General features: G+C 36.7%; 1 protein-coding gene across 1 annotated transcript; it reads left to right on the top strand.

The window, feature by feature from the left end:
* Positions 1-21: 21 nt before the first annotated feature.
* Positions 22-15,723, top strand: LOC133304755 (DExH-box ATP-dependent RNA helicase DExH15 chloroplastic). Its single transcript, XM_061504811.1, has 8 exons — positions 22-480; positions 604-779; positions 903-1,016; positions 1,493-1,601; positions 1,685-1,771; positions 8,698-8,816; positions 12,994-13,174; positions 13,359-15,723. The coding sequence occupies exons 1-8, from the start codon at positions 22-24 to the stop codon at positions 15,609-15,611; spliced, it is 3,498 nt and encodes a 1,165-aa protein (XP_061360795.1). The 3' UTR covers positions 15,612-15,723.
* The last annotated feature ends 1,791 nt before the right edge of the window (positions 15,724-17,514 follow it).

Below are 17,514 nucleotides of genomic sequence, written 5' to 3'. Positions count from 1 at the left end.
CAAAAGCTGTCCTCTCCCGCCATGGTTATCGCGACGAACACTCAAGTTATCCCCTCACTCCCTATTCAACCTCGATACTCTTCTTTCGCATTTGTTTCTACCACTCTCCCATTCTCTCTCTTTCGTTATCGATCTCTTTCTTATTCCCTCAAATTCCGACTCTCCTCCTTCAAGTCCCCAACCTCAACTCTCCATGCCTTCTCCGATGCCGAGGAAGACGACGAAGAAGACGATGATGAAGAAGAAGAAGATGATGATGATTATGAAGACGAAGACGTTGCCGCAGATGAATATGACGAAGTATCCGGCGACGTTTCCGACGAAGGTGAGACTTTCCAGGTCGATGCATTGGTTCGTCACGACGGATTCAAGTGGCATAGAGTCGAGAAGCTCTGCAACGAAGTCAGGGAGTTCGGCGCCGAAATCATCGACGCCGACGAGCTCGCCTCCGTTTACGATTTCCGGATCGACAAGTTTCAGGTTCTGTGTTTCTCTTTTCTTTTTCTTTTTCTCATTTTTCATTTCCTAATTGTTTAGAGAATTTCAGAAGTGATCCTCAAGGTTCAAGCATGTGTTGTTGGTTTTTGCTTTTGTTTTCGGCAGCGGCTTGCGATAGAAGCTTTTCTGAGAAGTTCGTCGGTGGTGGTTTCTGCTCCGACGAGTAGCGGGAAGACTTTGATTGCGGAAGCCGCTGCGGTGGCCACGGTAGCTAGGGGACGGCGAATATTCTACACGACTCCACTCAAGGCGTTGTCCAATCAGAAGTTTCGCGAATTCCGGTGTGCAACAATTGAATGAGATTATGCCAATCGTAGAATATGTGTTTGATTTGTTTTTGCTTTTGCATTTTTATAGCGCGACTGTCATTTTGAAATTATTGCTGGTTTCTTGTGGATTTTCAGGGAGACTTTTGGCGATAGTAATGTTGGCCTTCTTACTGGTGATTCCGCCGTCAACAAGGATGCTCAGGTTTTGATTATGACCACGGAGATATTACGCAACATGTTGTATCAGAGGTACATTATATTAAAAACTTGAGGAAGGTACACCAGTCTTTGCTATTGGGTATGTGATGTCTTGTATTACCATTAATAGCTCTACCATTAATAGCTCTAGATTGAGTCCAGGGGTCAGTCAGTGGGTATGAACTTGGGAAGGTGTAGTTGCATGTGTAATTAAGCACACAACGTTATTAAACAAATAATTGGGGTATATGTTGTCTTGAGCTAGGAGAAATTTAGTTGCCAGTTCCAGTGATTATTCTTTTAATCATGTTTTTTATAATTTGATTATGACAACTCATCATCATTGTTCTCACCTGAAGTTGTATTATTAATAAATATATTATTAAATCTTATCTCCTTTATCTCACAGTGGATTCCTTGTCTAAAAGTTGTGGCAGATTATAAAGTTTCTCCTCTCGATTGCTATTTGGTCATTTAAGCTGACTATTGCAAGCAGGAATGCTAATTAACTGCATCTTTTCATGCAGTGTTGGTAATGTTTCTTCTGGAAGTGGACTTCTCCATGTTGATGTGATTGTTTTGGATGAAGTTCATTACCTTAGTGACATATCTCGCGGTACAGTTTGGGAAGAGATTGTAAGCATGATTTATTGTCTGTGTAATACTTATCTCGCTCAACTTCTCTTATTTATTTATGCTTATGTGGTCAAATACTGCAGGTTATTTATTGCCCAAAAGAAGTTCTACTTATTTGTCTGTCAGCAACTGTTGCAAATCCAGATGAGTTGGCTGGTTGGATTGGTCAGGTATTCAGATTGTGCTGGTGATGTCTATTACAGTTGCAGAATGCACTGTGCTTGCTCTCTGCACCTGTAAATGAAACAGAATAAAGAAGAAAAATTGAAAAACATATGTAAAAGAAAGACAAACAATAGTTCAAAAGAGAAACCAGTTTCTTTGCATAATTGACCAAGGAATTCCCCATTAAAAAACTTATGAGCCGAAACCTACGAGGAATATACCAGTTTCCCACAATAAAGGTAAAGGAATTGTTAATTTGCTGAAGCATCTAGACTCTGGATTGTTATTGTATTTAATAAAATTCTAACTTTCAAGTGAGGATTGAAAACTTGTTGTAAATATGATAAATATCTAATAGATATGATTAGATTAGATTAGATTTGATTAGATTAGATTTGATTAGATTTGAATAAATTACTTCCTATCTGTAAATATTTTGGGCTTCTCACTTAAGCCTATTAGGGTCTCTATATAATGTAACTCTTTGTATTAGAACAATACACAATTTAATAATATTTTTCTGATTACCCTTTTTCAAGTTGGTATCAGAGCTATCCTGAGGGCTTTGCTTCTGCGCTTACGAAACTTTTTATTCTTTTTTTTTCGTCTCTCGCTGTCATTAGCCGCCACCAGAAATTTTTTTCCGGGGACCTCTTGGACCGAGAAGACGATTATTTCACCGTTCCTCTTTCTTTTCTTTTTTTCTTATCTTTCCACTGTTCCGGCAATTTTCTTGTCTCCATAACAAAAAAAAAAAAGAAAAAAGAAAAAGCAGAAACGTACACAGTAGCCATAGAACCACCGTACACAGCCCCTTCATAGAACCACTGTACACAGTCCCTTTCCATCGTACACAGTATGGCCTCCGATGCTGAAACTGAATCAACTCTTGCAAACACAACTACAAAAACTCCTACACAGTCTGTGGTGACCCCTCTTGGTCATAATGATCTTCCTGCTCTTCATCAGAATTATCGCCTGAATGGCAAGAATTATTTACAATGGTCCCAGGTCGTTCGTACCATTCTCAAAGGACGTCGTAAAGTTTCTCATATTGAAGGACCTGTTCCTGCAAAAACAGATCCAACATTTGCTGATTGGGATGATGAAGACTCACTTATTATGACGTGGCTATGGAACTCTGTGACTCCTGAGGTTAGTCAACACTGCATGTTTTTACCTACTGCTCTTGAGATCTGGAGCGTTCTTAAGCAGACCTATTCAATGAAGTAAGATGCTGCCACTTGTTATGATATGAGGAATCAGGTCTTTTCTACCAAGCAAGGTTCTCTCTCTATAACTGAATACTATGGTATTATGAATAAATTATGGACTGAGCTTGATCAGTACGAGAACTTGAAGATGGAATGTAGCAAGGATGCAGCCACTTTGACCGCCTCCATTGAACGCCATAGGATCTACGATTTTCTTTGTGGTCTCAACTCAGAATATGACCTCATTCGAGTTCAAATTCTTGGTAAGGAAAAATTACCTTCTCTTTCTGAAGTTTTTCATGTTGTCAGGGGTGAAGAAAGTCGCAGGGCTATCATGATGGATACCAAAGTGTCCATTATGCTCTCATCTAAAGTTACTACTTCAACTCCTTCTGACTCTAATCCCACTGATGGGTCTGCTATGATTTCAACAAAAAGGGATGGTTCTTCTCAAAGGAACTCCTTTGGAAAATTTTCTGATGGTGCATCTTCTAGACCGAAGAAAGATGATCGCTTGTGTTCTTATTGTAAAAGAACGGGTCATATCAAGGATCTATGTTTTCGCCTCCATGGAAAGCAAACGGTCTTAGACAAGATGGCAAGGATGCGTGGTCAAACACATTTTACTTCCTCTGAAATAGCTCCTGCACCTAATGAGAGCCAACATGCGTTCCGTCAAGAAGAGTTGGAACGGCTTCACACCATCCTTGATTCTCTGAGTAAGCCTTCTGATACTAATACTTTGGCTATGACTGGTATGAGCTCCAAAACTTATTCTTCTCTGTCTTCATGTACTGATTTTGAACATTCTTGGGTTGTTGATTCTGGTGCTACTGATCATATGGCTTGTTGTACTGACCCCTTTACTTCTTATAATCCTCCCATTGGAACTCATACCATAGTCGTAGCTGATGGCTCACATACATCAGTTGCGGGTTCTGGTAACATCAACTTACAGCAGTCCTTACATCTTAAAGATGTTCTTCATGTTCCTAAACTCTCCACGAATCTTCTTTCTATTCATAAAATTACAAAAGATTTGAATTGTACTGTAACCTTCTTCCCTACCCATTGTGTTTTTCAGGATCTCGTCACGGGGAAGAGGATTGGTAGTGCTAAAGAGCAAGGTGGGTTGTACTATCTAGTGTTACAATCTCCCGCAAATAAAGTCACAGATCACATCTTGCTATCTCATGGTCAATCAACTGCTGATTCTTTGATTTGGCTTCATCATAAGCGCTTGGGACATCCTCCATTTAGTTTACTCAAGTCTTTATTTCCGTCATTGTTTTTGTCTAAGTCTGTTGAGTCATTTCATTGTGATGTTTGTGAGTTTGCTAAGCATCATCGTGTGACTTTTCCTTCTAGTATTACTAAGAGTGTTGAACCTTTTGATATTATTCATTCTGATGTTTGGGGTTCTTCTAAGGTCCCTCATTCTTCTTGAAATAAATGGTTTGTTTCTTTTATTGATGATTGCACTCGTGTAACTTGGGTTTACTTAATGTGTGAAAAATCTGAGGTACCACAACTGTTCTTTCAATTTTATAAAATGGTTGAAACCCAATTTGGTAAAAAAATCAAGAGACTAAAGACAGATAATGGTACTGAATATGTTAATCAAAGTTTTTCCCAATTTATACGAAATAATGGTATGATTCATGAACTTACTTGTGTTGACACCCCTCAACAGAATGGGGTTGCTGAAAGAAAAAATCGTCACCTTCTTGAAGTGGCTCGTGCATTAATGTTTCAAACACATGTACCCAAACACTATTGGGGAGATGTTATTCTCACTGCAGCATTCTTGATCAACCGTTTACCCACTCGGGTACTTGACCATGTAAGTCCTATTCACTCTATCACTTCTTTTTTTCCTTCTATTCCAACTCTGAGTCTTCCTCCACGGGTGTTTGGGTGTGTTGCTTTTGTTCATGTTCATAAACATCATCACAGTAAGTTGGACCCTAGGGCTATTAAATGTGTCTTCCTTGATGCCCATTACAATTGGGATATAAATCAATTTGATGTGAAAAATGCTTTCCTGAATGGTGAGTTAGAAGAAGAAGTCTACATGGAAATCCCGCCTGGTTTTGATTCTGTGAAGGGAGAAAATAAAGTTTGTAGATTAAAAAAGGCCTTGTATGGATTGAAGCAGTCACCTCGTGCCTGGTTTGGAAGGTTTACTAAGGTTATGATGACCTTAGGATACAGACAGAGTCAAGGAGATCACACTCTTTTCTTCAAGCACTCCCAAAATGGGAAGCTTACTGTGCTCCTTGTATATGTTGATGATATTATTATCACAGGTGATGATTTTGTGGAGAGATAGATTCTGCAAACACGGCTTGCCTTTGAGTTTGAAGTCAAAAACCTTGGGAAACTGAGATATTTCCTAGGGATAGAAGTAGCTCATTCAAGCAAAGGAATTTTTATCAGCCAGAGGAAATATGTTCTTCATCTTCTCAAAGATGCAGGAAAGCTCGGGTGTAAACCCTCTAATACTCCTATTGAACAGAATCACAAGATAGGCTATGAAGAGGAGAGTCCTCCAGTTGATAAAGGACAATATCAACGGCTAGTTGGAAAATTGATATATCTAGCTCATACTAGACCAAACCTAGCTTATGTTGTTAGTGTTGTCAGTCAGTTTATGCACGATCCAAAGGAGAAACACATGCAGGTAGAAGAGAGAATTCTTCAGTATCTTAAAGCTACTCCTGGTAAAGGATTGTTATTCCGACATGATGGCAATCTCTCTTTAGAAGTCTACACTGATGTTGATTATGCTGGATCCGTGACTGACCGTTGATCTACCACTGGTTATTGCATGTTTCTTTGCGGTAACTTAGTGACATGGAGAAGTAAGAAACAAGATGTGGTTGTCAGGTCAAGTGCAGAAGCTGAATTTCGAGCTATGGCTCAAGGCATTTGTGAGTTACTATGGCTGAAAATTGTACTTGATGATCTCAAAATAAAATGTGAGGGACCTATGAAGCTGCTATGTGACAATAAGTCCGCTATTTGTATAGCTCATAATCCGGTTCAACATGATCGGACTAAACATATTGAGGTCGACCGCCATTTCATCAAAGAGAAACTTGATAGCGGGTTGATTACCACTCCATACATTCCCACTGGGCGTCAATTAGCTGATCTATTGACAAAGGGACTTCCTTCAGACAGATTTCAAGAACTTACTAGCAAGCTGAGAATGATAAATATCTATTGCTCAGCTTGAGGGGGAGTGTTGTAAATATGATAAATATCTAATAGATATGATTAGATTTGAATAGATTACTTCCTATCTGTAAATATTCTGGGCTTCTCACTTAAGCCTATTAGGGTCTCTATATAATGTAACTCTTTGTATTAGAACAATACACAATTTAATAATATTTTTCTGATTACCATTTTTCAAGTAAACTTGCTGAAATTTGTTAAAGTATCAAGCACTTGACTTCAGTCATTATATAAAGATCATGTAACCACGGGAGACCCTTTTTTTTCCCTTGTTCAAAGGCATGAAAGATTCTTTGCAACTCTAACTGGAAATTTCTAAAAATAGTAGCGTAAATAAATCATTTGAAAATTTCCTCAACTTAATGCTGTTTCCAAGGATGCTTGAAATTGCTAGTATTTCATCCATTGTTCAAATACAGGATCCGGTGTTCTCCAATTTATGGGATGCTTGGCATTCAGCATTTAGTTATCAGAAATTTTGCATGTTATATTTGCGGAGAAGGCCTGATGGTGTCCCTATTGAAGTGTGGAGAGGCCTGGGGGATGTGGCAATAAAATGGTTGACCAATCTTTTTAATAAGATTCTCCAGACGAATAAGATGCCTGATGTATGGAGGAAAAGTATGATTGTGCCTATCTACAAAAACAAGGGAGATATACAGAATTGTTCAAACTATAGAGGCATTAAGCTAATGAGTCATACTATGAAGCTGTGGGAGAGGGTTATTGAACATCGCTTGAGGAGAGATACCAAGGTTTCTGTAAATCAATTTGGATTTATGCCAGGAAGATGTACCATGGAAGCCATTTTCTTGATGCGACAACTAATGGAAAGATACCGAGAAAAGAAGAAGGACTTGCATATGGTGTTCATAGACCTTGAGAAAGCATACGATAGGGTTCCAAGGAAAGTTTTATGGTGGGTCCTGGAGAAGAAAAAGGTTCCATTAAAGTATGTAAAGGCAATCAAGGATATGTATGATGGGGCTACTACATGTGTAAAAGCTTGTAACGGATCATCAAGTTATTTTCCTATCACGGTAGGTGTACACCAAGGGTCGGCTCTAAGTCCTTACCTATTTGCCTTAGTTATGGATGAACTAACAAAAGATATTCAAGAGGAAGTGCCATGGTGTATGCTTTTTGCAGACGATATTGTGCTTATTGATGAGAGCAAGGAGGGTGTTAATAGAAAACTTGAATTGTGGAGAAGCACATTGGAATCCAGAGGATTCACATTAAGTCGAAGCAAGACTGAGTATCTGAAGTGAGTTTTCTCTGGTACAAGATGAGGACCAAGAACCTGTGCATCTAAATGGTCAAGAGGTACCCAAAAAAAATGCTTTTAAATACTTGGGCTCCATTTTACAAAATGGTGGAGAGATTGATGAGGATGTAAATCACAGAATCAGAGCAGGGTGGATGAAATGGCGTAGTGCATCTGCATTTTTGTGTGACCGCAAAATTCCCCTGAAGTTAAAAGGAAAATTCTATAAAACGGCAGTACGACCGGCAATGCTATATGGAGCGGAATGCTGGCCAGCACATAGGCAACATGAGCATAAGATGGGAGTAGCAGAGATGAGGATGTTAAGGTGGATGTGTGGGTACACAAGGATGGATAAGATAAGAAATGAAGATATTCGACGAAAGGTCGGAGTAGTACCGGTAGCCGAGAAGATGAGAGAACATAGATTGAGGTGGTTTGGGCACGTGATGAGAAGACCCATGGATGCTCCTGTAAGAACAGAAGTTTGTTACCAAGAGCTAAACACAAAAAGAGGCAGAGGTAGGCCGAAGCTTACTTGGGGGAAAGTAGTAAAACAAGATTTAATGGAGTGAGATATAGATTGGCGGACAGTATGTCTTAGAAAGGAATGGAGAAAAGCTATAAGTATGGTGGAGGGTTAGACTCGCTGTTATTCCTATGTTCCAGATGGTCCTTTTTTAGTCCTTTTCCCCTTCATTTCCCCCACTTCTTCTTGTCCCTTTCTTTTTTACTTTTATTTATTTATATATACATATATTTTTATTTTATTTTATTATTTTATTTGTGTATTTTTATTTATTTATTTATTTATTTATTTTTTACTTTTTTTACTTTTTTTCAACCGTTTTGTATCTTTCATGTGGGTTCATCTACCACCGACCCCAATTAATTTGGGATAAAGGTGTTGTTGATGTTGATGTTGATGTATATTTGCGGAGAAAGAAATAGACAAATAAGTAACCTCATTTTATTTAAAATTACCTTCCTTGATAATGAACTTCTGTGACTCTAGTTTCATTTTGTGTGAAGTAGACCATTACTGGTTTCAGTATCATTGAATCTTCACTGAATTGACTGATGGAATTGTGTCTGGTGACAGAATTCAAATAATAAATTACATACGGTCTTCTTTCTTTTCTTTTTATGGTCATCTACCTAGGCTACATTCTCTTTGTAACCTCTTCAAAATGTTTTTGGCTTTCAGATTCATGGTAAAACAGAGTTGGTCACATCATCAAAACGCCCAGTTCCGCTAACTTGGTATTTCTCTTTGAAGAATTCCTTATTACCCCTTCTTGATGAGAAAGGAACACGCATGAACAGGTACTATCTAGGATCTTTGTTACATTTATTCTGTCTAGTTTTTCTTACATATCTGTATCAGTAAAGCCTTGTATATTGTTAAAGAGTTGTCTATGTGCTTTCACTTCACACCCACGTTAATTTCATGAAAATTTAAAATTGTTAATAGTCACTTGTTTGAAGGTGGTATCTCCATATCTGGCAGTTATATATATTTTTTTCTTTTCCATATTTTCTGGTGTGGATATGGTAGTGTTTGTATTGGTTGTTACTAGGAAAATGATGTTGGCAGCAAACAGTGACATTTTGTCATCAAGTAGCATGAAGTTTGATAGCATCCTTACTTTGGGTTTTTTTTTTTTTATTCTTTATTTTGCGTCTTAGCAATTTACTACTCCCTAATGTGTGGAAGGGCAGAAAATATCTGGCTGTGTGATAAAACTAAATATTCAACACTGAAATTTGGAGAATTGAATTATGGGTGCTGATCGTATGATATGTGAAAGGTTGTTCAAAATGGATGACTTTTCTTTGTAACACCACGTTTCCTGGATCATATTGACACTAATAGGCAATAGATGGGGGTGACAGTTACCATTTTTAGTACTTGCAGCAATGAAGAATGATAAGAGGGTTTTGATTATCCGTATCTGGCTGCTCTGAAGTGCACTGTTACAGTGCATGTTGTTCTTCAATAAGACATGGGATGATATCCATTGGCTCATTTTCATAAATGGCTACCAAAAGGTCCAATTTAAGTTAGTGCCAGCTTTGTTAACTAATGATTGATCAATCAATGTTTTATGACTGGTAGTGATGGTTGTAGCATAGGTGTCATCCGTACTCCTTATAGAACTGTATCAGAAAGAAATTATACCAATGGTTGTGGTGGTGGGGGCTATGGCAGCAAAAACAGTCCTGGTGGTAAAATTGGTGCTTGTAACACCCCGTTCTAGAACCAGTTTGTTAACATTGCATATGATATTAAGCACAGTTATATCACGTTAATTGAATTTAATTACAGAGAAAAAATTTCCTTCTCTTTTCTACTTAAAAAAAACATTACTTCTGTATTCACATAACCCAAATACTTCATTATAACTCTTTTTTTATGCAGAACTAATCATGTTGGCTTAATATCATCTACCATGTAGCTCCCATAAGCTAACATGGTGTGAAACTCTTTCTTTTTAATTCTGGAACGATTGTCGTTCACAGCTAGGGAAGGTCGTTCCCACTCTGGGAAGGCTGTTCCCCCTCTCTGGGAAAGTCATTCCCGTCCCCAGCTCGCGGAACAACCTTGACAGCAAGCAAAATAGGGTTCGGACAGACTCGATTCCAGACTGAACGAGGAACGTTTCGCTACCCAGAAAATTCTGAAATTTGGGGACAAGAAACTAGACATCTGGGGCTTTAAAATGACATAGAATATGCTCGTTTGGTTAAGAATTGAGCAAGTTATGAATAATCCAAGATGACCATACTTGACAGCACTAAAATTGATAGCACTTGGCTGCGCTTGCAATGTAGGGAACCTTCCCATACTTATATGACACCTGATTGACACTCCCATGCATCCCTAAATGTCCATTTACATTACATAACCAAAAGTTTACAAAACTCACAATATTATTAGCATCAAGCCATTACCAATACCTTTTCTTCATGAATGATTCTTAGGCTTCAACCCATCAATATACTACAACATGCTTGCAACAATATAACCATTGTACATAAATTCATTTCCTTACATATGGCATGGTGTTCAATCTTACAAAAGGCCACGCATACTCAACATATAATCCTAGCATGCTCTCATGTCAAAGGGGTGTAAAATCCAAACATGAATGCTAATATTCCCTATTCGGGCCTCCTGCCTGTGCCACTCGTGATAACTGAAAAATAATCCTCATATGGGGTGAGATACAATATCAGTAAACTCAAGGTCTTTGAAGACTTCTCCAACCCTTAAGCTTACTTCCATGATATACAGGCATTAAAATAGCATCAAGCACATTCGAGAGAATACACACAAGGGATTCACATCTCTCATCCATTCATATACATAACTTATACTTATAGCACACCTGAGAGAATACACACAAGGGATTCACATCTTTCATCCATTCATATACGTAACTTATACTTATTGCACACCCGAGAGAATACACACGAGGAATTCACATCTCTCATATGGCACTTCCAAGATAATGCACACAAGGGACTCACATCTATCGGGTTTTAACCACTTAGTGTCGTTCCACATGACTTGGGCACTAAGTGAAGTCCACATTTCACATCCACTTGGCCAGGGATCTATCGAATCATGCAGTTAATGCATAACATATTCATCATTTCATAGATCAAGCATTGACACCCAATTCCAACACCAATGCCACCATGTCATACAAACCATTACTCCTCATGGAGTATAGTGGAACAACAAAGGGGAAAAAACCCCAAAGTCCAAGAGTTTACCCTTTTGGAAACTTCTTTCTTAGCTCTTTTCTTCTTCGAGCAACTCAATCACCAATGCCAATCAAGCAAAACCTATTGCATTATGGTGAACAAGTGATCAACAACTCATAAAACACACAGACATTAATTCAATGACTAGAATTTCTCATGAATACTCAACCTTCAAACTTACCCTCTTAGGTAAATTTTTAAGAATCTCAATCTTGGACCGATGGAATTTCCATTGGCGTTTCCTCAACCAGCATCTCACTTGAAGCAACCCTACAACATGAAAAATGGAACAACAACCATCACAAAGCATCTAAAATTACTATTCACGCTGTTACTATTCATCCAAAATCTAGATTTTTCATTTCTCCATGAAAACTTGAAAGAAGTTAGATTTACTTACCACCAATCATCCAAGGATGGAAAAAGGAAGGTCCTTCAAGCTCCCATGAGCTCCAAACCACTCAAAACCCCAAAATCTTCATGAATCTCAAAACCTTGAGGAGAACAGATCTCTCTACACACTCCACCCCACTTGAAAATAAGGATAAAAATAGGTTCCTCTAAAAATTTTACACAACTTATGCTTGGGAATCACCTGATTTCGTGGAGTATAACTCAAGTTATGGATTTTTGAAGCTTTTCTCTCTTCCTTCAATGGTGGCTGCGGGTTTGAGAAGAAGGGTCTTGGGTTGTGTTTTTATGTCTTGGTCACATTACTTAAGTGACTTTAACTTAGTTGACTTGGTCAACAACTTGTTACTTGGTAAGTTACCTATATATCCTTTGTTTCATTTAAATAACTTCCTACAAGCCATAACTTAAACATTTAAATGTGTAATTTAATTTATACACCATTATTAGATCATCTAACATGGATTCTGACATTAACTAAACTCATGAGATAGTTTTTCACTAACTCGTTCTAAATTTTCCGGTAATTTCTGAAATTCTGCATTTTTTCCGAAAATTCTCTATAATTGCACTTTTCTCCAAAAAGTGTCTTATGACGTTCCCAACCCGGGAACGTTGTTCCTCCTCTTATGACGCTCCCATCCTAGGAACGTCGTTCCCATTATGGGTACAACTTGCTTTATCACGTTCCCAACCCAGGAACGCCGTTCATCCTCTGCGAACGTTGTTCCCACTATGGGAACACCTACTATAATAATTAGATTTCTTATTTAATTAATTCTTTTAACCATGGCTAAATCCTAATTTCTCAATTTACAGGTTCGGGTTATTATAGTGTTGGTGGTGGTGATGATATTGATTGTGATTTTTATTTGCTTATTTTTGTTAATTAATGAGAATAAGCTCAAAATATAATGATAATTGCAAGATTTTCTATGTAATTGTCAATTGATGAATAGGTCGGTCGTAGTGAATGTATAAGTAATTAAGTAGTACCAAGTGTTTTTCCAAAAGAAAATGTGATGGCATTGTGTTAGGACCCATTTGCAAGGTATGGGACTTGGAGTCCCACATTAGTATACAACTAATGTGGGGTTTATAAGGTCTTGGGCATTCCCATCCTTTGAGCTAGCTTTTGGGATAGTGCATCCCTAGGTTCTTATCATATTGTTATTCTGATTCAATATATGTAGTAATAAACTACTATGGATGATTTATTATTTAACAACTTTAATCCAATAAATATTGAATATTATCATTATTTTCTTACTGAATCAAATCAAAATGGAGACTTAGTTTCTTTCTTTATTTAAAGCAGGCAGCTGTCACTCAATTATTTACAACTTCAAGCTGCGGGAGCTAAACCTTACAAGGATGATTGGCCTAGAAGAAGGAATTCACGAAAACGAGGAACTTACATGAGTTATGATAATGATAGTAGCATGTTTGAACAACGTTCTCTTTCAAAGAATAACATCAATGCAATTCGTCGTTCACAAGTAGGGCCTACTAATCAATTTTCTTACCATGCTTTGCACTTTATGAATGAATATATGTAGTTTAGGTTGTGAAACACACTTCGGTAAAAGCACACTCATGTTTGTTAAAAAAATAAAAGGACACTCATGTTTATAATGATGACCATACACTTCTGATATGGAGTACCACTTAAATTTTTTTCAGGTTCCTCAAGTAATAGATACGTTATGGCACCTTCAGTCTAGGGATATGCTGCCAGCTATTTGGTTTATTTTTAGCAGGAAGGGTTGTGATGCGGCTGTGCAATATCTTGAAGATTGCAAACTTTTAGATGAGTGTGAAACAAGTGAGGTTGAACTGGCCTTGAAGAGGTTCCGCATTCAGTATCCTGATGCTGTCAGAGAAACAGCTGTGAGAGGACTTCTGCAAGGGGCTGCTGCACATCATGCTGGATGTCTACCTTTGTGGAAGGCATTCATAGAAGAATTGTTTCAAAGAGGACTTGTTAAGGTTGTTTTTGCTACGGAAACCCTGGCTGCTGGAATCAATATGCCTGCTAGAACAGCTGTTATTTCATCCCTCAGCAAAAGAAGTGATAATGGACGTGCCCAATTAAGCTCAAATGAACTGCTTCAAATGGCTGGGCGTGCTGGACGCAGAGGCATCGATGAAAGTGGTCATGTAGTCCTCATCCAAACTCCAAATGAAGGAGCTGAAGAGTGCTGCAAGGTACTGTTTGCTGGACTTGAGCCTCTAGTGTCACAGTTTTCTGCTTCATATGGAATGGTTTTAAATCTTATTGCTGGTGCGAAAGCCATTCATAGGTCAACTGAATCAGTTGACATGAGACCTTCCTCAGGGAAAAGTTTTGAGGAAGCTAGGAAGTTAGTTGAGCAGAGTTTTGGAAATTATGTCAGTAGCAATGTTATGCTGGCTTCTAAAGAGGAACTTAATAAAATTGAGAAAGAAATTGAGTTGCTGATGTCAGAAATCACCGATGAAGCCATAGATAGAAAAAGCAAGAAAGCTTTATCACAGCGACAATATAAGGAGATTGCAGAATTACAGGAAGATTTAAGGGCAGAAAAACGGGTTCGGACTGAATTGCGGAAACAGATGGAAGCAAAGAGAATATCTGCCCTGAAGCCTTTATTGGAAGAGCCCGAAAGTGGACATTTACCATTTTTGTGCTTGCAATATATAGATTCTGAAGGAGTTAAACATTCAATTCCTGCTGTGTTTTTAGGGAAGGTTGACTCCCTTAATGCTTCAAAACTCGAGAACATGATTTCTTCTGTCGATTCTTTTGCCTTAAATTTAGCAGATGCAGAGCCAAGTGTTGCTGATTCTGAATTGAGGGAAGATCTTGAACCGTCATATCATGTGGCTCTTGGTTCAGATAATTCTTGGTACCTATTTACAGAAAAGTGGATTAAAACAGTTTATGGGACTGGCTTTCCTAATGTTCCATTGGCTGAAGGGGATACTCGACCTCGAGAAATTATGAGTATTCTCCTTGATAAGGAGGACATGAAGTGGGATAAGCTTGCTCACTCTGAACATGGTGGTTTATGGTTCATGGAAGGATCTCTAGAAACATGGACTTGGAGTTTGAATGTTCCTGTTTTGAGTAGCTTCTCTGAAAATGATGAGCTACTACTGAAGTCTCAAGCCTACAAAGATGCCATTGAACATTACAAAGATCAAAGAAATAAAGTTTCACGCTTGAAGAAAAAGATAGCTCGTACTGAAGGCTATAGAGAATATAATAAAATCATAGACGCGGTTAAGTTTACTGAGGAGAAAATCAAGCGCCTGAAGACTAGATCTAAACGTTTGATTAATCGGATAGAACAAATTGAACCCTCAGGTTGGAAGGAGTTTATGCAGGTTAGCAATGTTATACATGAAACCAGAGCTTTAGATATTAATACACATATCTTATTTCCGCTTGGCCAAACCGCAGCTGCAATTCGAGGAGAAAATGAACTATGGCTTGCCATGGTTCTTCGCAATAAAATTTTACTAGAACTTAAGCCCGCACAACTTGCTGCAGTGTGTGCAAGTTTGGTTTCCGAGGGCATCAAAGTCCGACCCTGGAAAAACAACAGTTATATTTATGAGCCATCTGCAACAGTAGTCAATTTCATAAGGTTATTGGATGAGCAAAGAAGCACCCTGTTGGCAATTCAGGAGAAACATGGGGTAACAATATCTTGCTGTTTGGATAGCCAGTTTTGTGGCATGGTTGAGGCCTGGGCTTCTGGGTTGACTTGGAGAGAAATAATGATGGATTGTGCAATGGATGATGGTGATCTTGCTCGCCTCCTTCGAAGGACCATTGATCTTTTAGCTCAGATTCCAAAATTGCCAGATATTGATCCATTGTTGAAGCGCAATGCAAAGGCTGCTTCTGATATCATGGATCGGCCTCCCATAAGTGAACTTGCTGGATAGTTAGTCTCTCTCCCTGTTTGTGTGATCCAATTGTAAATATTGTATGATTCAATGATTAATTTCCAACAATGATATTTATGATATCATTTGTTATTATTATTATTTTCACGAACGAAAGTTTAGGGTAGTGGAAATCTGCTCCGTTCTAGTGTAAAATAAAATTCTAGCTTGTAGCATGATAATATCATTGCTATAAAAACATATTTGCAAGTTATTTACACTTTTATCAAATAAGCTACAAACTCTTCACATTTTATACTAGTTTTTAGATTTTTGATAAGAAATAAATATTTTTTTTTTATGTTCAGAAGTTGTAATTTTTTCATATTTGCATGCGACAGCAAATGTCAAATTATATTAAAAGATTGAAAGTTTATTAAAATAATTAATAAACTTAGAAAATAATGCTAAAAGCTGTTTGATAGTTATATAAAATTATTTTTGGGATTTTAAAAGTACTGAGATAAAAGGATTTGTTATTAAAGTAAATAATAAAATTTATAAATAAAAGTTTAAAATAAGGATATAATCAAAAATTAAATATAAGAATTCCAAGTAGTTGACATACATCTTAAACAAGAAGAAAAAAATCTCTTTTTTTATAAGAATATTTATAAAATTATGTTTGATTAAGTTTCTGCATATAAGAAGAAGAGAAACTAAAAATAATAGAATTAAACAGACACTAAAATAATATGATTAATGTGCATTAATGTTTATTATTTACATCCTTCCCAAAAATGATATTAAAGAATACAAAATATATTTTTTCAATCCCACCTGTTTAATTTTTATGCCCAACTGAACTACCATATTTGTTAGAAGATAACATGATTAATGTGCATTATTCTCCTGCAGACTACAGTAATGCGCAAGCAAGGTCACAAAGGATAACATGATCACAACAAAAAAGTATATATACTCAAAGTAACCGATGAAATTATGAAAAAGTAGCACGGATGCATTCCGACATAACGAATATTTTGATTGAATATTAGTTTCCCATAATCCAGTAAAGCGTGGGGGATCTCTTTATGTATACAGACTATACTTTTTTATTATTATTATTTAGAGTAAGGTTTTTGCTATAGTCGTGTTACATGACCCCATTCATGTTAGACACATGCATATTTTTTTATTAAGTTGTTTTTTTCAAAAAAAAAAATATATATTGGTGGACCCCACAAATATTGTGTGTGCGCCATGATGCAACAAATATCCTGTTACATGATACTTCTATTACTCTTAAGACATGTTTGGTACATAGTATAGGATAAGATCTGATAGTATAAGACCTAATTGAATTTTAATACTATTCAGCGTTTGACACGGTATTATATAAAATAGTATACTGTATAAGATAATATCATCTAGTATATTTGGTAATGCACTGTATAATACTATATATGATAAAAATAAATATTTTTAATAAAAATATTCTTTAATAAAGAATTTATATAATTCTTCAAAAAATGTCATATAATATTAATTTTTATAAAAATTTATTGATCAGTGTGTTCAAAATATAAAGTAAATTTTATAAAATAAAAAATATTCAATATTTTAAAAATTAATATATTGAAAAATTAATTTTTATTTTAATAGATTAATATTAAAATAATATATTAATTTTTGAGAATTACATTGGTCAACGATGTTAATACATCAATCTCTTATCAGGCCTTATCCCTCACTCTTAAGGCATGTTTGGTACATAGTATAGGATGATGCCTGATAGTATAAGACCTGATAGTATAAGGCCTGATTGAATTTTAATACTATCTAGCGTTTGGCACGGTATTGCATAAAATTATATATTATATAAGATAATATCATCTAGTATTTGGTAATGCACTGTATAATACTATATATAATAAAAATAAATATTTTTAATAAAAATATC

Source organism: Gastrolobium bilobum, unplaced genomic scaffold (assembly GCF_033153095.1).
Source record: "Gastrolobium bilobum isolate Gb01-03AN ecotype WA unplaced genomic scaffold, APGP_CSIRO_Gbil_v1 utg4323, whole genome shotgun sequence".
Taxonomy (NCBI): Eukaryota; Viridiplantae; Streptophyta; class Magnoliopsida; order Fabales; family Fabaceae; genus Gastrolobium; species Gastrolobium bilobum.
Note: the sequence above shows the minus strand (reverse complement) of the source record. Positions and strands in the feature narration are given on the sequence as shown.